This window comes from Bos grunniens, chromosome 14 (assembly GCF_055505025.1).
Source record: "Bos grunniens cultivar Pamir isolate PY7600 chromosome 14, Bosgru_T2T1.0, whole genome shotgun sequence".
Classification (NCBI taxonomy): Eukaryota; Metazoa; Chordata; class Mammalia; order Artiodactyla; family Bovidae; genus Bos; species Bos grunniens.
The window spans coordinates 81,258,381-81,278,825 of NC_141178.1; the positions used below are offsets into that span (position 1 = coordinate 81,258,381).

The 20,445-nt window shown below is 62.3% G+C and overlaps 1 protein-coding gene and 1 long non-coding RNA gene across 3 annotated transcripts in view; one reads left to right on the forward strand and one right to left on the reverse strand.

Moving 5' to 3' along the window:
* The first annotated feature begins 1,550 nt into the window (after positions 1 to 1,550).
* LOC147359746 (uncharacterized) lies at positions 1,551 to 4,120 on the forward strand. Its single transcript, XR_015141179.1, has 2 exons — positions 1,551 to 1,813; positions 3,487 to 4,120. It is a non-coding gene; the product is annotated as an uncharacterized LOC147359746 (long non-coding RNA).
* A 2,288-nt stretch (positions 4,121 to 6,408) lies between these two features.
* Positions 6,409 to 20,445, reverse strand: part of LOC147359747 (maestro heat-like repeat family member 5) — a 60,711-nt gene continuing 46,674 nt past the window's right edge. For both annotated transcript variants that reach the window (XM_086337555.1, XM_086337556.1), the window contains exons 20-30: positions 18,971 to 19,127; positions 17,576 to 17,757; positions 11,618 to 11,758; positions 11,065 to 11,179; positions 10,250 to 10,393; positions 9,129 to 9,305; positions 8,136 to 8,291; positions 7,469 to 7,591; positions 7,268 to 7,370; positions 6,874 to 6,948; positions 6,409 to 6,640 (exon numbers count right to left, since the gene is read on the reverse strand). In XM_086337555.1, coding sequence (XP_086193681.1) covers positions 6,543 to 6,640; positions 6,874 to 6,948; positions 7,268 to 7,370; positions 7,469 to 7,591; positions 8,136 to 8,291; positions 9,129 to 9,305; positions 10,250 to 10,393; positions 11,065 to 11,179; positions 11,618 to 11,758; positions 17,576 to 17,757; positions 18,971 to 19,127 — 1,471 coding nt within the window. In that variant the 3' untranslated portion in view covers positions 6,409 to 6,542. The remainder of the gene's footprint in view (positions 6,641 to 6,873; positions 6,949 to 7,267; positions 7,371 to 7,468; positions 7,592 to 8,135; positions 8,292 to 9,128; positions 9,306 to 10,249; positions 10,394 to 11,064; positions 11,180 to 11,617; positions 11,759 to 17,575; positions 17,758 to 18,970; positions 19,128 to 20,445) is intronic.

Genomic DNA, 20,445 nt, shown 5'->3' on the forward strand with positions numbered 1-20,445 from the left:
ATCACTTTGCTGCAATGGGTTGAAAATAGATTTGGGCGCGGGTCCCGCAGAGGCATTGAAAAGTGGAAGTGTTAGTCGCCCAGTCGCGTCCGACTCTTTGCGATCCTGTGGACTCTAGCCCACCAGGCCCCTCTGTCCACGGGATTCTCCAGGCAAGAACACTGGAGTGGGTTGCCATGCCCTCCTCCAGGGGATCTTCCCCACTCAGATATTGAACCCAGGTCTCCAGCCTTTCAAGTGGGTTCTTTATCATCTGAGGCACCAGGGAAGCCCACGAGAGCTGGAGGCAATTGCAATGATCCAGATGAGCCGCGCTGGAAATCGGAGAGGAACCTGGGATAATCCAGATGAGCCGCGCTGGAAATCGGAGAGGAACCTGGGAGAGGGGTGCAGCTCCAGGGCAATTTCCTGAAGGTTAGAGAAGGAAAGGTGTCAGGGAGGCCCAAAGTTTGGGTGGGGGCAGGGGAAAGCTGGAGCTTCTATCCTCTGGGATGGGGAGGCTGGAGAGGAGGGTGTCTGGGGAGCCTGGGGGACCCCAGTGGCGGCGGCAGGCTCAGCTCGGCAGAGGCCTCAGACAGATGGGTGTGCTGGGGACCCAGGCTCAGCGCAGGAGGAGGGCCTGCCTGGTGCTGGCTGAGATGTTTGAATGGCCGAGGAAGCGTGCACTTGGAGCACTTGGAGTCCCTTGGCTTGGTACGCCCTCAGGCTTCTCATCTGTGAAATGGGCACTCTGTCACTTGGCCTGAGGCTGGTTTATCTCTGTGGGGCAGGGACTGTCTCCAGCAGGAGCTGCTGAGGCCCGTTTGAGGCCCCAGTGCTGGGCTGTTGCCGGGGTGTTGAATGTTCTCATGGCCTTTAATTACTGAATGCTAACGAGCCCTGAAATTAAATTAAGAAGAGGAGCTGACCGCCAGCATCCCTTCTCCCCCGCCGTGACGGAGTTAATGGGGATCCTGGGGACAGGCCGGGGCGGAGGGGTGGTGTTAATGAGGGCAGGGGGGCCAGAAGTTTGCAGGGTGTTCTGACATTCAGGCTCAGGTCATTCTGCCGGCTCCTGTGGCCCAAGGAGAGAGGGCAGGGCCCGCCCCAGAGTGTCCCAGCCCCAGACCAGGCCAGTCCCATCATCCCCCACTCTCCCAGCTGGGGAGACTCAGGTCTGCCACCATGGCGGGCAGAGTGACCAGCAGGTTCCTGGTTCAGTGTCCGTGCTTCCTCTGATGGCCCTGAGCCGAGGCCAGCCAAGCTCGCTGACCTCTCTGGTCCCTGGTCTCCTGTCTGTGGGACAGAGGGATGGTGCACCGTGTGGGGTCAGCTTGTAACTGAAGGACAGGGTGGACGTGCATCCGAGCTTAGCTGGGCTCCGGCCGCAGGACGGCTGGTCTCCCCTGGCCGTTGAGGGCTCCCGCCTGGAGCCCCAGGCACCTGGGTCTGTGGTGGGTGAGCGTTCCTGGAAGGGGCCTGCGTCCTCTGACCCCAGCCCGGTCATCAGTCCCTGGCCACACTGGCCTCCGCTGGTTCCCAGGCCCAAGAGCTCTGGAGGAAGCCCCCAGGAGTACCCACCTCCCATTCCACATGCGTTTGTCACAAACCCATGAATGTGCCATCTTCGCCCACCCCCTCCAGGCGAACTTCCTCCACTTCTGCAGCGAGTTCTGCATTAATCACCGCTAATTGCTAGCGGGAGTCGTTTATGTCAAGAGCCATTATTCCTTGGAATAAAGAGAGAGAAAAGACGCTGCCTTCCAGGAAGCCTGGCGTTGGCCCTCATCGAGAGCGGGATGAAGTATGAGGACGCCATCCAGTTCATCCGACAGTGAGTGGCTGGTGGGGAAGGGCGCTGGTGGGTGCAGGGGGTCCTTATCCTTCCCTCCCTACCCCGCAGGGGCCCAGGGCCCCGCCAGGAGGCACTCCTGACCCCTGGCCCCGTGCCATCCTCTGAGGCCTTCCCCAGTTCAGGGCAGCCTCCTGTGGTACCAGCGTACCCCTCAGGCTGCCTAGCCCCGACTGAGGACGGGTCCCTGTGTGTGGTCTGCTCCCCAGACTGGGAGCAGAGAGTGAGGAGAGGCTACATGCAGTGCCTGGCTGGTCCCCTCTCTGGGGCCCATGGCTCCTTCAGCCTGGGGTGCATCAGTCCGCACTGGCCCTGCGGTGCTGAGTAACAGGCCGGTCCAAACCCATCTTTGACACAGGGAGCTGGGGCAGACACCTCTTTAAGCCTCCAGCACTCCTGACGTGGGGTGTCACTCCCCTCAGCTCTTGGGAGAGGAGGAACCCCCAGAAGCCATCCAACCCAGCCCAGCAGTGAAAGGAGCCCCCCCGTGCCACCTGCCCCAGCTGCCCCAACCCCCCCGGGACAGGTGACACCCCAGGATCTTTCAGGACTGCCCTTCTGAAGCCCTGGCCCCTGGGCCCTCTGCGCCCCATTCTCAGCCCCCATGGAGGTCTCCCAACCTCCTCTCCTTGGGGGGAGGGGGCTCCTGTCTGCTGCTGCCCCCAGGAAAGGAGCCCTGGTGGAGCAGGGTCCCGGGGTGGCAGCAGGGACAGTGGGGTGGGCACAGAAGACCTGAGCCCGCCCCCAGCCCACCCACTGTGAGTGTGTATGTGTGAGACTCGTGCACCGTCCGTGCCTGGGTGTCTTCTTGTGCTGCTCCCCCGACGACAGTTCCCAGGGCACAGCCATCTCTTTCTCCCAGAGGCAGGCTTGTTTACCAGTCAGGCGGCCAGCCCTGCGTGCGCCCGCAGGAGCTCTGGCCTCCTCGGGACCCTGGCACGTGTGCACACACACCAGGCACACGGTTTCTCTCCGTGAGCCTGTGTGCAGCTCTGTGCCTTGGCACAGATCTGAGGCGGCCCCAGGGTAAGGGCCAGGCCTTCACCGTCACCTCTGCCCCACTCACCTGAGCCTGCGGTTCCCTAGTTCCAGGCCTGTGACTGGGGGCTGGGCCCAACCTGGTGACTCAGAGCAGCACAGGCTTGCTCCTCCCCGGCCCACGCATCATTGACCAGTGCCAGTCCACAGCCATGTCCAAGGTCTCGGGCGGTGGGGACCTCTGGAAGTGCCTGGTGGGCAGTGCTAGGTACCCCCACACCCAGGCACCTGAGGACCACCTCCTGTCTCCTCTCCTCTCCCTCCCAGCCAGCCGGCATGCCAGGCTCCAATCCCCACAGGCTCTGCTTTCGGGGGGTGGGTGGTGGTACCCAGGTAAACACGCGGGCCTTGGAGGGTGCGGACCTTGGGGTTGGGGAGGTGAGGCGGTCAGCCTGGAGGAGCGATAGCCAGGTGACCTGAAGGTCAGCAGCGGTGGCTGCAGTGACAGTGATTCTGGCGGAAGGAACAGCCCGGGCAAAGGCCCAGAGGTGGGGGGGCTCTGTGGGTCACGGGGACCCACTCCAGCCCCTCTCGCCTCTGGGGCCTGCAGCTCTGGGGCAGGGTGGGCGGCCGAGCCTGGGTCCTACCTGACCCCCACCCCGGTCCCGTCTGCCCAGGAAGCGGCGCGGAGCCATCAACAGCAAACAGCTCACCTACCTGGAAAAATACCGGCCGAAGCAGAGACTGCGGTTCAAGGACCCCCACGCGCACAAGACCAAGTGCTGCATCATGTAGCTCAGGCCCTGGGCACCCGGCGCGGGCTCAGCAAGGCTCCCGCCACGGGCCGCCCTCTGCCCTTTGCTCCCAGCCCCCCGGCACACCTGCCCCCACACCCCTCGCGGGTGTCTTCTGTCTCTGCTCCCTCCCTCTGTCCACCCAGCAGGTGTGTGTGTGTGTGCATGCACACGTGTGCATGTGCGTGCACCGCTGTCTGGTCCAGCCTTCCTTTTGTCTTTGCCTGCGTGTCTGTCTCTCTGTGCCCTGAGCCCTCACTGTCCCTCTGAGGCTTAATCCCCCCCCCAATCTCCCTGCCTTATGTCCCTGGCTGTCCTGTTAATGCCCTGCCCACACCGCCTCCGGGCAGCTCTCCTTCCTGGCCGGTTTGTTTGGGGGCTGGTGTATTTTTTAACCACTGGGCCCAGCCCCTTGTCTGTGGCCCCTCACCCTGACCTGTTCTTGGCACCTTAAATTATTGGGTCTGGGGCAGTCAGGTGTTCTGGACACTCGAAGGCAATAAAACCAGACCCTGTGGCTGTGTGTGCCTGGAGAACGGGGTGTGGGCGGCCTTGGGGGGCTGGCGGGACCCAGGGATGCTGCGGGGCGCGTCCCCTCCTGCCGGCTGTGCTTGGCCGCCCCCTGGCGTCCACGCTGGGTCCCTGCACTCCCTGCCTCAGGGTGGGGCCGTCCCAGATCAAACACATCAGGGGCTGAGGCCCGAGTGGGCTCTGCCCAGTTGCCCTGTTGCTGTGTTGGGGGCCGGGTCACTGGCATTGCCCCCGTGCGGGACAGGATGGGTCACTTGGTAATTATTCTGGGCCATGTGTCCGGCGGGGTGGCTTCCTCATCCTGCCCCCTACTAAGTGTCCTGACTTCAGTCTTAGAAGCCCAGAGAAGGGAGGGGGTGATGGTGCCCACTGGGCTTGGGGTGGAGGGACACGCCGACTCCTCACCCCGGAGCGGGGAGGGGAAGCTGGAGGGGTGGAGGGTGACCCCGGGGTTCCTGGGGTGAAAGGTCAGAGTGTGTTGGGGGCTGGGCCTGCTGGAGGGCACAGATGTTGCCCTGCTCCGTGAGCAGCTCTGCTCTCGCAGAGCTGGGGGCCAGCCCCTCCCTGGGGCAGGTTGGCCGCACCTTCCCGGGTGGGATGGTGGCCCACCCACCAGGTCTCAGGCCCTGTCTCCCGCCCCTGGCTTGCTGTGGCCAGCCTGGCAGTCAACTGTTGCTGCTGGTTATTGGGGCACCTCTTGTGTGCCCGGGTCTAGAGCCTTCCACCCTGCTGGTAAGGCCTGTGCTCCCTCAACTTCAGGCTTCACCTGTCTCAGTTCCCCCTGGGGGTTTATCCAGTCACCATTGGCTGCAGAAGCCTCTGGGGCCCGGGCCTACCCAGCTCCAGGCTTTTACTAAGACCAGACTTCCCAGGGGCAGGATGAACTGGGGTGGGGCAGGGGGACGTGCAGGAGGCCCCACTGCCCACTGCCCACTGTGGGGAACCAGGAAGGCCTCCCTTTTAGGGGAGATGGCACCCCCCCCCAAGCTGGGCTCAGGGGACCCTCTTCCCACCCAGGGGTTGTAGCAGAAGTGGGGTGGAGGGCATCCACAGGGGCCTGTGGACAAAATGGAGAGCTGTGAAAAGCCAAACCCACCCAGAGCCCCTCCTCAAGTGGTGCCATTCAGAGACTCGCAGACGGGCGGGCAGGGGCCCAGCTCTGCCCAGGGTCTTTTACTCCTCTCCCCGGTCATACTGAACAACACCAGTGAGTCTGCAGTTGCTGTATTTTTTTCAACCCACCATCCAAGTTGTGGGGCCTCCTGGGTGCAACCCCAGGCCTGTCCCGAGGGGCTCACAGTCCATGGGGGATGGTGGGACAGCCTGACGAGGGGTGGGGGGCCTTGTTTGGCAGGCCCTCGAGGGCCAGGTTACGTGGCAGTCCCAAGGCAGGGGATGTGGGGAGAGCTCTCTGGGTAGAAGCTCTGCCTGGGCCACGTCGGGAGGGCCTGGGAGGGCGCGTGGGGGGAAAGGCAGGGGGTAGGCCGGGCGGGGCTGGACCTCCTGCTGGAGAGCGGCCAGCTGGGGGAGACCCTAGGGAGGACTCTAGCAGGGAGGCGCTCTCAGGCGAGGGAAGGGCCCACCCCCACCATTGCACAAGTGGAAAAACCAAGGCTGGGAGGGGAAAGACCCGCTGAAGCTCAGGTGGGTCTTCAGGGGCTCCCTCGGAGTCTGGGGACCTCTTTTGGACTCAACCTTCCAAGGGGTCTTGGAGGAAGGTTTTACTACCCATTTTACAGATGGGACAGCTGAGGCTCAGAGTGTTGAGATCCTCACCTCAGTCATTCAGGGTGAGCCAAGCCCACCTGGAAGATCTGACTGAGCCAGGCCGGTTCTGCTGCCAACCCCAGGTGCCAGCCCTGACGGGGCTCAGGAGGCTAGAGACGGGGGTGGAGGGTGACTTCGAGTCCCCTGGGCAGAGGGAGACCAGCCAAGGGACCTCTTCCCCACCATCAGCCTCCCAGTGACCACGGAGCTCTAAGCCGGAGACAGACTGAAGCCTGCGGGGGCGCCATGGTGGGTGACTCCACTCAGCCGTGAGCCCCGAGGGCCATGGATGCCTTGGGAGTGCCCACTCAGCACCCAGGACATCGGCGGGCCGTGGTTTGGGCTCCAGTCACCGGGAAGCCACCTGGTGGCCACAAGTGGGAGTCCCTGCCCAGACTTCACAGTTTGTCTCTGGGGGACACACCATCTGTGCCCACCCCCTGGCCTGCCAGTGTCTCCGGGGGACCCATGGGATGGTGGGCAGGGAGCGCAGAGATGTGACGCTTCTTTGTTGAATCTAGATCTTTCTTTCAAATGGAAAAATGTCATGTAGCCAAGCTCTATGCAGACAGGGCAGGGCTGCGCGGTGTGGTGGGCACGGGGGAGGGGGACGGGGGGGCGGGGCGGATGACAGCTGGAGGTCACCGCGGTCTGGCTGCCATCTTCTGAAGGAAGGAGGCCTGCCTGCTGGCGAAGTCTCGGACGCTGGGTTCGGGACTCTTTTTGAGATCCTCAAAAGCTCCAGGAAAGGAGGGACGAATCAGAGGTACCCTCCACGCCCCGTCTGCCCACAGCCCTGGTGGAGTAGCACCCTCCTTCCCACATGGGGTGGGGGCAGTTGGGCACCCAGACCCCACCTCCTCGGCCTTCCAGGCCTGGGCACTCCCTTTCCCTACCCTGCCCGCTGTGTTTGGGGGCCCGTGCTCCCTGCTGACATGGATAGGGGTAGATGGAGTAAGGATGATCCCTTACTGCAGAACAGCAGCTTTGTGTCCACGTCACTGACCATCTGGGACACGGCCCGGGGGTGGTAGCAGATGGTATAACCTGTGTGACAGACAAGGAGCATGCTGGCTAGTGGGAGGGGGCTGCTGAACCTCTCCCCTCTTCCCTCTCTCCCTCTCCCCCTCCCTGGCATAGGGAAGGAGTTCTCCTGTGTGAGGGACCGCTGGAAAGACAGGGCCAGAACACAGAAGGGCCCGGCCCAAAGAACTGAACCCCTGAGACCCCCTCACTTGCCCCTCTCCTCGCTTGCCAGCGGAACCCACGTTCCAGCTGCAGTGGAGGAACGGGTGAGGGTGAGGGTCAGGGTGCTCAGGCAGGGCCGGCCTGGGGGTCCCTGAGCCCGGCCCCCCGCCCTGCTCACCTATGAAGAGTGCCGCCCAGGTCTTGATGTGGTCATGGCGGCTGTGCAGGTAGCTGAGGGCCTGCGCCAAGTGGATGCCAAACTCCTCCTGGCTGTGGCTCATCTGGGGAGCACGTCTCTGTCACTCACTGGGGCCAGAGCTGGCCGGCCCCAGGGACCTGGCGGCCAGCCTCCCGTCCCCTCCCCGCTGCGGGCCCTCACCAGGCAGTTCCAGAGGAAGTGGCGGGCGCTGAGGCCCTTCTCCCAGGCCAGCGCGCAGAAGAGGGTGTGCTGCGGCCGCCACCGGAGCAGCACGGAGCAGCGGTAGAAGGCGAACTTGGCCTGCTGCGGGACAGCAGGGAGGGCCGGGCGTGGGCGGTGGCTCTGAGGAAGCTGCAGTGGGCGCGGCCCTCCTGGGCTCCCCGGCTCCTTCCCGCTGCCTTCAGGCTGCACCCTGAGCCCACCCGCCTCCCTGGCCAGCACCACGGCCCCGCTGGACTGAAGGCAGTGTTCAGTCCCTATCCGCTTAGAAACTGGCTGCTTGTTTATCCCCCCAGTGGCCGGGAGCTGCAGGAAGGCTGAGCAATTCTTAATGGCCTGGTGCGGGGCACTGGCTGGCACACGCAGGGCTCAGCCCATATTTCAAGTTCAATGAACCACCTGCACCGAGGACATGCCTGGCGCTGGAGACACAGCAGTGAGCAGGACAGACGGTGTCCTGACCACAGATGCACAGCCACACATGGGCACGTGTGTGCACACAGGGAGGAGCAGGAACCCAGGGAGGGGCTGGCCCCGCGGCCCAGGGGGTGTCCCTGGCTCTCAGCAGCACCCTGCCCGCCGTGGGGCCCCAGCCCCGCCAAGGCGAAGGCCGGGCGCAGGCACTGACCGTGACGACGGCGGGGCAGGGGTCCTTCAGGTGCAGGAGCAGGGGCACCATGCTCTGGTGCACCTGGGCTCGCAGCCCGCCCAGCTGCTGGCCTGCCACCGACGCCACCAGGTCCCCGAACAGGGCCATGGCCGCTGCCCGGACCCCGTCCCGCTCCTGCAAGACAGAGGTTTGGAGCCCAGCCAGACCCTCCTTGGGACCCTCCACTCAGGCGGGACGTGGGGCCCAGTACCCTCAGCAGGACTCCTTCATTGGGGCTCCAGACTCCAGGAACAGACCTCAGCCTCCCCCCTCAGACAGGCTCTGGGGCAGGACTCGGCCTCCCCCCTCAGACAAGACTCTGGGCAGGACTCGGCCTCCCCCCTCAGACAGGGCTCTGGGCAGGACTTGGCCTCCCCCCTCAGACAGGGCTCAGGGCAGGACTCGGCCTCCCCCCTCAGACAGGGCTCAGGGCAGGGCTGCACCTCCCCCTCATACAGAGCTCTTGGAAGGACTCAGCCTCCCCCCCTCAGACAGGGCTCTGGGCAGGGCTGCGCCTCCCCCCTCACACACCTCTCGGGGCAGGGCTGTGCTTCCCACCTCCACCAGCCCCTGGGGAGGGTCACAGCCATCCTCAGGGACCTACACTCATTCCTCTCTCATGCCTGTGGTTGCATCCTGACAACCCAGGTGTCACGGATGCTGACTTGGGAGGGCAGGCTTATCCCTCTGACTTGCCCTGAAGGAGAATCTGTTATCCACAGGGGCTCATGAGTCAGGAGGGTAGGGACGCGTGGGGCTGAGATGAAGGTTGGCGTTCAGCTGAAGGTGCAGGGCGAGTGCCAGCGGCAGCCCCTGGCCAGCCCACCTGTGCCACACACGCCACACACCCAGGGAGCTGCCCTGCCCCTCCACCTCCCTGCCCCAGTGGGACAGCGGCCTTCAAGGAAGGGAGCCGGGGAAGGCGCTGGAGGGCCACGAGATGGGGTGCCCGCCCCTCCCGGGCGCACTCACATCATCGAAGAAGGAGCGGGTGTTGATGGCAATGCTGAGGCCCTGGGCCTCCGTGCTGTGTGCGCCCAGACGGTGCAGCACGTCCGACACGGTGCCCATGACACGCACCAGCACCTGCCCGCTGCTCTGGAAGAAGCCGTTGAGGAAGGGCGGCAGCTGTCCGCGGAGCAGGCTTCCCTGCGGGGGCGGGTGCCGGTGGGCCGTGCGAGCCGGGGCTGGCTCCCTCTGCGGCCCCTTTCCAGACCCCCATCCATGCCTGGGCACCCACACTGTACCCACCCCACTCCATCTCGCCCTGGCTCTGCCGTCCGGGGACACGTGCTCCTAGCCCTGGTCTGTCCCCCGGGAGTTGTGGACAGACGGGACAGGGTTCCTCTCTCTGAGACCCTGCGGTCCTCCTGGGGTCAGGGGAGCACTAACCCATGTCAGTCGGCTGCCAGGGCCTTCCTGTCTGTCCCCTTTCTGGCCAGAGGGCCCCCCGCCAAGTCCTGGAGACCAACTTTCCCTTCCTCCGCCCTACCCTGCCTTTGCCCCTATTCCTGGCTTCCCCAGGAGTCAGAGGGGTCTTGGGGGCTAGACAAGACAAATTTGGTTGGGTGGGTACCACTGAAGTCACTGGCATCTCACGTCGCAGGGAGGTGGGTGCACCAGTGGTGACCCCAGACCTTCTAAGTGGCAATGACCATTTCCCAGCTTTACATTACTTTAAAAAGGAAAAGCTAAGTTCCTTTTCCACAAGTTCTTTCTGCTCCTCTTGGGTGCAGTGTGAACTGTTTGGATGAACTGTCAGGAAGTGACATGTCAGCAAATGAACAGTTTCTACCATCAAAGACCTTATCAGGGACTCCTTGTGCAAGCTAGGCTGGTTTTGCAACTTTCAAACAAGTTTTCGGCAGCTTCATTGGCTTCCTAAACTCTGTCTGGTTCTACAATATTAGATCTGTTTTCAGCCAGTGAGTCACTTAACAGCACAAACCCTCTCTGAGCACCACCTGGGTGCTGGGATGCAGGTCCGACCACCGACTGGACCAGCAGGGCAGGTTTCTAACGGCAACGACACAAAAGCCCTGTGCACCCAGCCGCTCTCCGGGGCGTCTATCACCGCTCCCGCACCCGCTTACCTTCTCCGGGTGGAAAAGAATGTTCCCTAGGCCCTGTAGGCTCAGCACGCGGATCTCGGGGCTGGGGTCCCTGAGGCTTCGCACCAGCACGGACAGGGCAACCTCTTTGGGGAGCACCTCCAGCAGGGTGGGGCTGTAGAGGAACTGGGAGCCCCCGGGCAGGCGGATCAGGCTTGGCAGCCTCTTGTAGGGGGCCTGTGTCTGTGGGATCCGGGCTCTAGGACCAGGGCTGGGGCTCGGGGAGGGTGGCTGACCTGCCCCTCTCTGGGTATCTTGGTTAATGAGTGTTTGAAACCCAGTGCCAAGCTGCTTCAATCCTTCAGTGCATAACTGGGGAAACGGGCCCAGAGGGGGAAAGGGCCTTGTCTGAGGTCACACAGCGAAGCTGGGAACAACATACTCAATGCAGCCTGGCTCATAGGGCACCTGGAGACCCAGCCCCATGGAGGGAGAGCCAGATTCACTACAGGGGTGGTGTGTGGAGTCACACCAGGCTCTGTCCATTGTGGAAATGACAAAGGCCCTCACCTGTCTGGCCATGGCCCAGCTCTCAGCCCCAGGGCCTGGTATACCCAGTGCCTGTCTGGCTCCAGCCATTGCCCTCTCAGCTTCACCGTTCCAGGGGTGAGACCCCAAGACATCAGGGCTGGGGAGGAGAGAGACGGTCCCCCAGGATGCAGGTGGAGAGGGGCCTAAACCAGGAGCCCCCGACCATGGGCCCCGAGGAGCTGGGAGTGGGAAGGCGGGGTGTGAGGAATCTGTTGGTCAAGGGAGGTCCTAGTGGGTTCAGCTGGAGACAGGGTGCAGGCCCCCACCTCCGTGAAGATGATGATGGCCGTCTTCCGCTCCCGCTCCTCCCGGCTATGCAGGTTGGGCAGCAGCTGGAAGGTCAGCGCCTTGATCTGTCTGCACTGGTTCTGCACCATGGCCCTGGGCGCAGGGTGAAGGCGGGCAGGCTCGTGGGCACAGCCCCTGGCCACCCTCCTGCCACCACCCACCCAGGGGCCCGGTGGCCAGAAGCGTTGCTGAGCGGAGTGGGCACGCCTCTGTCTGACCTTCTCCTGCTCCTTCTGCACCCACTGGCGTGGGCCAAGCATGGGATGGACAGAGGAGTGGACCTGGCCCTGGTCCCCTAGGAGCCTCCGGCCAAGACGGGGGCTAGGCGTCGGGCAAGAGGTCTGCATTCTAGGCTCCCAGGGTGTGCCAGTGAGCCGCGCCATCCGTACCCTGGCACCCTGTGTGCACACGTGTGAGTCCTTGGGGCTGTGCTCATGGCAGGTCCTGGGGGTCGCTGCAGTCCGTAGCCCAGCCTCCTGGGCAGGGCTGACCCAGGACGGGCCCCTTCCCCTGGCCCCACCCCGCCCCTACCTGGCGAGGAGGCCCACGCCCTGTGGGTAGGTGTGGATGGTGGCAAAGAGGTCCCAGGCGCCCTGCAGCTCCATGTAGGCGAAGTCCTGCCAGTGCCTGGTGGTGGACAGCAGGCTTTTCAGCGCCTCCAGTGACGTGCTGCTGGGGAGCAGAGGGGTCACTGGGCAGCCTCAGCCCCGGGGAGAGTGCCCACCTGCCCTGGGTGGAAAGGTCCCTCCTGGCTTCCGTCCCTGCTCCGGGCCTGGCAGCACCAAGCCTCCCTGGGGCAGCTTGCTCCTGCCCTCCTTCAGCAGAAATGTTGGGGTGTAGGATCGGCAGGGGCTGTCCTGGGATAGGGGTGGTTCCAGGGGGAAGCTCCAGATAGGCTAGGCGCATGGTCAGTGGGAGATGCCTGCAGCTGGCTTTTCAGGGCTGAGGCTGAGAGGACAGGGCTTGAGAGAGAAGTAGAGATACCAGGGGACCAGTGATTCCCCAAGTTGCAGGGTGGAGGGGGTCTGACTGAGCCTTGACAGACTGTGCTATTTGGATGTGGGACTGAGAATGCAGGGGGAGTGGACGGGGTGGGAGGGCAGCTGGGGGTGTGGCATTACGGGAGCCCAGAGAGTGCTGGGACCCTGAAGATGCGGGAAACCGGGTTCCGCTGGCGGCGTGTTTGTGTGGGCTCAAGACAGTGTGCCAGACTGCAGCAGGGTGAGACCGCCTGTGGGTCAGGGACTGTGCTGCCCGGGGGCCCTGTCCTGCTCACACAGCCCGGCCAGGGCCCGCAGAAGCAGAGCCCAGCCAGGCTCCGGGCTCCACGCCTGCGCAGTGCTGTCGAGCCACAGGCCCAGGGCTGCCCCAGGCCCCGCAGGGCCGAGGGCCCAGGAATAGCTCTCTGGTCTGTCTCCCCGCCCAGCCACCCCGTGCCTGGTGGCTCCCCCTGGACCTGTGAGCGGCCCCCGGAGCGAGGCTGTCAGCTCTGACCAGGGGCCAGCCACTCTGATCAGATTTGCAAAACCTGATGTGAAGGGATGAAATGCCACTCCGTGAGTCCCCGGTGGTGCCCGCACAAATGTCAGCGGGCCTGTCCTCTCGCCCCAAGCCGTGCCACCGAGAAGTGGCTGAGTTTTCGGGGTCACTGGTCTCAGCCGGAGTGACGACGGCTTTGGGGGAAGGGGGCTCCGGGTGGAGTGGCATTTTGTCTGCTCTGTGAGGACTCTTGGAATCTTCTGGTCCCGGGGCACCGTGGGGTCACTGTGCCCCACAGCCGCACCAGGGCATCCTTGGGGCTCCCTTGCTGATTCTCGGGGTGAATGACCTCCCTTGTGGGGACCCCTGGCCTTGCACCAGGACCTGTGTCACCTGAAACCCACGCAGCCCCGTGACCAGCAGACGGCAGAGCCCCTGGGGTCCAAGGCCAGCCGCGCAGGACTCCCCTCCCTTCCTGCTTCGCCCTGGGAGGCCAGGGGCAGAGGGCCCTGAAGATGAGGCGGGGCCTGGAGGGCAAGGTGCGGAGGTGGGGAGCCTGCGGGGTCCGCCCGGAGCTGGGGCTTCCTGTGCGTCAGCACCCTGGGACGCGTCCCCAGGCTGATGAGGGACTGGGGCGGGACTCTTCCTCTCCAGCTGGAGCCCCGCCGCCGGACGCGAGCCTCCGGAGGCAGTGTGGGGTCTCCTCACGCTTCCACGTCTCTCCAGTGCCTACCAGGTCTTGTCACTCCCTCGGCATGGAGCCCCCATGGCTCCCCCCGCTTCAGGGTCCCCTCCTTCCTGTCTCTCCACTTTGGGGTCCCCCTGCCTGGAAGGCTGTCCACCCTTCCTTCCCCACACAGTGACCTCTAACCATCTTTCAGATCTGTGCTCAGAGCCCGTCCTCAGAGACCCACAGGTAGGGGCACCCCTGTGTCTTCCCCTGCGAGGCTCTGCCTCACCTCGTGGCCCTCTCCAGGCATCGTCACTGGGCCGTCACCGGACCCTGTCTGCATTTCCATGGGGCTGAGCTCCTGAGCACATGGATGCCTCCCTGCTGACAGCACGCTCAGGGGCACAGCACACACCGTCTGTATTCATTAGTAAGAGTGGGGCCCCCAGTACACTTAGCAAGTTTCGACCGAATGATCCACGGTCTGTTAATCCTTTCTTCTTTTCGACCTCAGAGCGGGAGGGCGGCCAAGGCTGAGGGCAGGAAAGGAGGCGGGTCCGAGCAGGACTGTGGGGACTCCAGGCTGGGGCATAGCACCTCCCCATCCATCCCTCCCTGCTCAGGGATCCCAGCTCACTCCCTGTGATGTCACAACTCACCGCGAGTCTGAGGAGTCAGGGGGCCCCCAGGGCCCGAGACCACAGCACCCCAACTGGACAAATCCAAGAGAAGACAGGTGGGCTGGGGTCCTGACTTCCAACCCTCAACTGAGGCCCAGAGTGTCGGCCGCTCACCCAGGGTCGCCCTAGCATAGAGGCTGCCCAGTCCTCTGTTGCTCCTGACCCTCCCAACACCTAGGGAGGGACCAGCCCCTCCCACAGAAGAAGAAACCAAGGCTGTGAGACGAGCGACCAGCCCGGAGCGCTCACAGCAGGGTTAGGAGGCGATCTTGGATCTCAGATCCAGGTGGCACACAGCATGTTATTATTCATTGCTGATTTGTTACTTGTCAACTGCCAAAACCTAGGGCTGCGAATACAGTTTTAAATAAGAGAGCTTTAAATTAAACTTAAAGCTTTAAGTTGAAAAGAAGACTAATCAGGAAGTAAGAAACAAAAGGAAGCACCTTGTGTCACAGTGAGAGATTACTCAACAGTAACTTCATATACTCTCAAGAGAGTCTCTTGGACTACAAGGAGATCAAACCAGTCCATCCTAAAGGAATTCAGTCCTGAATATTCATTGGAAGGACTGATGCTGAAGCTGAAGCTCCAATACTTTGGCCACCTGATGCGAAGAATTGACTCATTGAAAAAGACCCTGATGCTGGGAAAGATTGAAGGCTGGAGAAGGGCCTGACGAGGATGAGATGGTTGGATGGCATCACTGACTTGATGGACATGAGTTTGAGCAAGCTCTGGGAGTTGGTGAAGGACAGGGAAGCCTGGCCTGCTGCAGTCCATGGAGTCGCAAAGGGTCGGACACGTCTGAGCGACTGAACTGAACTGAACTTTATTTACAAGCTTCCTGGCAGCCAGGGCAAAAAGGGAAATATGTTGGCTTATACCTCTAAGTGGTTGATGGGCATGTCTTTGGAATGAGGAGAAATGAGATGCTCCATTAGAGTTAAAGAGACTCAGCCCATAATGGATGAAACAAGAGGAATGAGAAGTCCTTCGTAGGGTGGGATGGACATCGACTTGAGAAGGAGCTGGCTGAGAACTGACCAAAGCAGGAAATGTCTCTACAAGAAAGGGGTTCTGCTCATCAGAGATGCACAGGAAGGGGAGGGTCCCACAGTCAGGGCTGGAATGGGTGCTTGTGTCCTGGCAGGAAGTGGAACCAAACCCTCACTTGTTGGTCCCAGGGGCCAGCCCAGCTCAGCAGGATGCCAGGAACCTCAGAGGCCCAGGACTAGCCTGACTCTGCCTTGAGTCTTGCATGGCTGTCAGAGGTACGGCTGCAACCCCTCCCCACAGTGCTCTCGGGGGCAACCACAGGCCAGTGGGCCTCTCAACAGCTGCGCCCAGATTCCTCCTTGGCACCCAGCTCCCTCGATCCTCTGCATCCTCCAGGCGTCAGACTTGGGACTGCAGTGCTCCGCTTACACTCTGAGGCCTCTCCCGCCCTCTGAGGCCTGGGAGCGGCTGCAGACCTCCTCAATGTCCTTGACGGCTGGCCAGCATCGCTGCTGACTGGCCTGCCCCACTCCCGGGTCCCTGGGGATGGTACCAGTACTGTAGCTGTCCTCTGGGGAAGGGGGCCCAGGTCCCATCCTAGCTCCAGGGAGGGTGTGGACCCAGACCTGCTTAGTAGGAGTCCTACCTGCCCCTGTGGCCAAGGCGATTGGTTCAGGGGTGAGTGTGTGAGCTAAGCTGGGCCCATCAAAGCTGAGGGACTGAGACCAGAGTGCCGGTCTGTTCTGTGGTTGCTGGACCCCCACCCTTCTCTTCAGAAGAATCAGCCCAGAGAGAAGCCAAGACCCGAGAGATGGAAGGGGAGGGCTGATGCTGCTGGAGCATGTTGGTACAGCTGGCTCTGAGCAGAAGGCCCCTGACTCCCCAGTGAGATGACAGACACCCTTGCTCTCCAGGGGAGAGCCCTACATGAGACAGACAGACGTCCCTGCTCCCCAGAGCCTCCATCATACGGGGCACAGATGACAGCTGTAGATGGGAGAACATAACAGTGAGGAGCAGGACTGCTGTTGTACGGAGGTGGTTGGGAGCCACAGGAGGTGAGGCCGTCGGGAAGAACGTCCCAGGAAGAGGGCACAGCAAGTGCAAAGGCCCTGAGGCAGGAGCGTGGGCTCCGAGGAACGGTAGGAAGACGCTGAGGCTGGAGCAGAAGGTTCATGTAGAGGATGACGATGTGTGGCAGGAAATGAGGTTCTGGAGGTGATGGGGAGCCAGATGCAGGGCCACTGGACTGCTGGAAGGATTCAGCCCTTCTTGGAGTTAAAAGAAGGGGAAGAGGAAGGGAGGGTTCCAAGCACAGGTGAGGCCTGATCTGACCTGGGGTGGAGGGCAGCAAGGAGGGGGCAGGGGAGGAACAGGTGGAGGCTGGCCCCATGGGGGCAGGGGAGGGAAGCTGATGGATGGAGGCGGTTCATCAGAGCTTTCTCCTAACCCTCCTATTTCGGGGAGGAGAACGTTTTATTAGCTTATTAGGGAAGATTCATGCATTTTGTATGGTTGATTTGAATAAAAAAGAACTTTATGCACATTCGAATTCAGAAGCAATATGAGAGAAGTGACATTTTTTTTTTCAGTGATGTGCCTTGGGGAGAGCTGTTCAAACTGACAAATTGTGTGAAGCACATCGTAATACAAACAAATGAAAAGAGTCAGCCCCAGCGGTTTTTAAAGACTCGCTTAATGGATTTCTCAAGATGCACCCTCGTGCAGGGGAAGGCCAGGCGGCCAGCCAGTGCCACCACCCGAGTGAGGCGTGGGGCATGGACCCTCCCACACAAGTCCTGTCCACATGGTCAAGGTGCGGGCGTGGGGGAGGCTGACAACTGTCCACGACCTCAGAGCCAGAAGGTGTCAGGGTCGAGCACCCTGTGCAACAGCATCTGGTGGGCATCTGCCTGCAGGGCCAAGTGGTCGCTGGGCAGACACCCCTGCCATTCTATGGGCTCTAGGTCGGCAGCACACAGACACTCTGTGTGGCTTGGGGAAGCCTCTGGCTCGCTCCGAGCCTGTTTCCTCATCCGTCAAAGGGGAAGGCAATATTCGTCTCAGAATCCCCGCAGGGACCACATGTGGGTAAGATCCGGTGCACTGTGCCGGCCCTGGGAGTCCCTGTGGGCCAGCTGCCACCGGGCATCCTGGCTGCCAGGCACCCACAGTCCAAGGAAGTGGGACACCCACCTGCCCTCCACGCTGACTGCTGGAGGCAGCTGTGTTTGGAATCACATCTGTTGGGGATCCAACTGTGTCCCCAGAAACCATCCAAGTCCTGACACCGGGTACCCAGGAACATAACCTCATTTGGGTCTTTGCAAATGGAATCAAGTTACGATGAGGTCAGGGTGGCCCTAGTTCACCAGGACTGACGTCCTCATAAGAAGAGAGCAATCGAGACAAGAGACACACGGTGAAGCTGCAGGCAGAAACTGGAGGAGGCCATCTACAAGCCGGGAGCACCCAGGAGGCGGGAAGGAGCCTCCCCTGCAGGTTTCGGAGGAGTGCGGCTCTGCCAACCTTGGATCTGGAGCGCCAGCCTCTGGCACCGCGCGAGAATACCCGCCTGCGGCTCTAAGCTGCCTGGCGGTGGAGCTCTGTCCTTCAGCCCTGGGAAGCCCGCGCACCGCCTCTCTGGGGCCCGGGCCTTACCTCTGGGGGCCGAACAGGGCGGTCTCCTGGGCCTCCTTGCCGGGCTGGGGCTCCTCGGGCAGGTTCAGCTCCAGGAGGTAGTGCGTCTGGGAGAGGAGGGCCAGGAGCAGCTCGGGAAAGGCCTCCTGCACAGCCTGCTTGAACTCGCGGGCGAACTGCAGCTCGTGCAGCGTGTTCATGGCCTGTGGGGGTGGCAGGGGACGCTGAGGGGCCGGGCTTCCCACAAAACCCACTGCCGACCTCACCTCCCTGTGCCTGCCTGCTGTCTCCGGGACCACAGCCAAGTCCCCGTGTGAGACGTACCTCTGGGGGTCGCGGCCTGCTCTCTGGACCCTGCATGCTCCCCGCCCGCCCCCTCCCATTGCCGGCCCTGCAGGTGGGTCCTCCAGCCCACCATCCCCGTCTGCTCTGCCCTCCACCCTTAGTCACTGCCTCGTGCCTGGCCCCTCCGCCCTGTGGGCTGTGCTCCCTGCAATGCCCCCAACACAGAGCCTGGCACATGCCCGTGAATGAATGCTGGGTGGGGGACACACGGTCCTGGAAGGGGGAGCTACCAGACATCAGCCCCAGGGCCTCCCACACCTGGAGAGGGGCCTTGGGTCCAGAATATTCTCAAGGTGGGGGGGATGACAAGAGGAGGGCGGGACCCAGGAAGGCCGCCCTGCTGACCCCATGCTGAGTCTGGTCTCCAACAGGGAGGTTCCGGGTCTGGGGGTGTTGAGGAGCCAGGCTGATGGAGGGCTGGCATGGAGACAGGGTGGGCTTCCCCGAGCACCGAGTGTGGCTGTCACACCCCTCGGCTGGGGGCAGCAGCTTGCCTAGGAGGCTCTGCCCACTGCTCAGGGGGCTAGGGGGTACAAGTGGGTTCTCAGCCCTGGATCAAACAGGGCTGGGGCACAGCTGCAGCCCTGTCAGAGTCCAGCCCAGGTGAGGCATGTTAGGAAACAAGCCTCCTGCTCCGGGGGCTGTGCAAGCAGGGTCTAGGCTTGTGGGGAAAGCTAGGGGGTGGGGTGGGGAGTGGGTGTGGACTTCTACAGGAGGGTGGGAGCCACTGGAGGCAGCCTACAAGACTCCTCCAGAACCCTATTATGGGGGCAGATTCACGAATCTCTCCATGCCCTTCCTCACTGCCTACACCTGGCGGGAGGGGTCCAGGGCCCTCGGTCGGGAAGTGGGGAGCTGGGCCTGGACCCAGGGTCAGCTCCCGGCTGGGGCCACCTCGGAGGCCCCCTTGTCCAGGCCAGGCTGGGCAGGCCAGGGCTTTCACAGCCTGAGTATGGGGCTCCCCCTCCCTGGGGCCTGGCACACGTGGTGGGTGCCTCACACCCATGTGTGACTGAACACACTCGAGAAGGCAGCTGGGATGGCACCTGGGGTGGTGGGGCAGAGACTCACGGCCAGGGAGCGCAGGTAGGCCTTCTTGGGCTGGGGGCTGCTGCCGCTGGTCCTAGTGGGCAGGGGCCGCTTCTGCAGCCAGCCCAGCAGCACGGCCAGCACCAGGTGGCTCACGGGTTGCTCGGCACCCAGGGCCCTCCACAATCGGAAAGCGTGGCTGCAGGCAAAGGGTGGTGTGAGGGCGGCACTGAGACTCCAGCCTGCCCAGCCTAGGTCACAGCAGCAGCCACCGTGCTCAGGGCTCAGGTGCCTGCAGTGGGGTGCCTGGGAGGAAGCCAGGCTGGTCCTGAGCTGAACCCTGGCAGGATGGGTGGGTGAGATGGGGGAGGGGCGTGAGGGCTGGGGCCTGGACAGCGGTGTGTGCGGCCCGGGGGCTGCACAGAGGTGGGGCTGGCTGCCCTGGCCCGTGGTCCCCGGTCTTCCCTCTTTCAGGCCCCTCTCATCCCAGTGGCAGACTCTGTCACCCTCCATGGCGCCTAAGTACAGTCAGGATAAGTCTAGCTGATACCCAAAGCTATCACTCTCTGACCCCTGCCCTCTGACCTCCAGCACCTGCCTGCCTTCCCTCCTCTCCTGCCTCTGGGCCTCCTCACAGGGCCTGTTCCCGCGCAGCCTTTAGGGCTTGCCATACAGTGGACGTTTCCTTCTAGGCCTGGGTTTGCTGGGGGCCACCAGCTCCCTGGGGCCTGACCTGGGCCAACTTAGGGGCCATCACTGGTGTGTGTAGGGCTTTGCAGAGTCCTTGTGCCCATTTTGCATGTGAGGAAACTGAGGACTAGAGATAAGGTGTGCCCTGATCAGGGCCCTGCCTCATAACCGGGAGCTGGTATTGGAGGTCAGGTGTGTCTAGTCCCATGGCCTTTCTGCCTGGTCTTGGGGTGTGGCCATCAGGGAAGGAGTGTAAGTGGAGATGAGGCCTGAGGTCAGCCCTTCAATCCCCGAGCTAAGAAGTCAGGGGACAGGCGGGAGCAGCCAGGAGGCTGAGCAGTAGCAGCCGGGGAGGTGTAGGGAGGGTCAGGCAAGTGTGGGCCTGGAAGCCACGTTAAGGAAGCGTTCCCAGCCCAGAAATAAGCCCACACAGACGTGCTCAACTAATTTACGACAAAGGAACTAAGAACATACAGCAGGGAAAGACAGTCTTTTCAACGAATGGTGTTGGGAAAACTGGGCAGCTTCATGCAAAATAATAAAATCGGACCTCTATCTTACCCCAAATACAAAAATTAACTCTAAATGATTGAAGACTTGCATGTAAGACCTGAAACTGTGTAACGCCTAGGAGAAAACATAGGCGGTAAGCTTTTGACGTCAGTCTTGGCAATCAGTTTTTGGATCTGACACCAAAAGCAGAGGGAACAAAAGCAAGAATCAACAAGCGACGGCATCAAACTGAAACGCTTCTGCCCGACAATGGAAACCATCAGCAAGATGAAAGGCGACATAGTAAACAGGAGGAAATATTTGCCAGTCATACT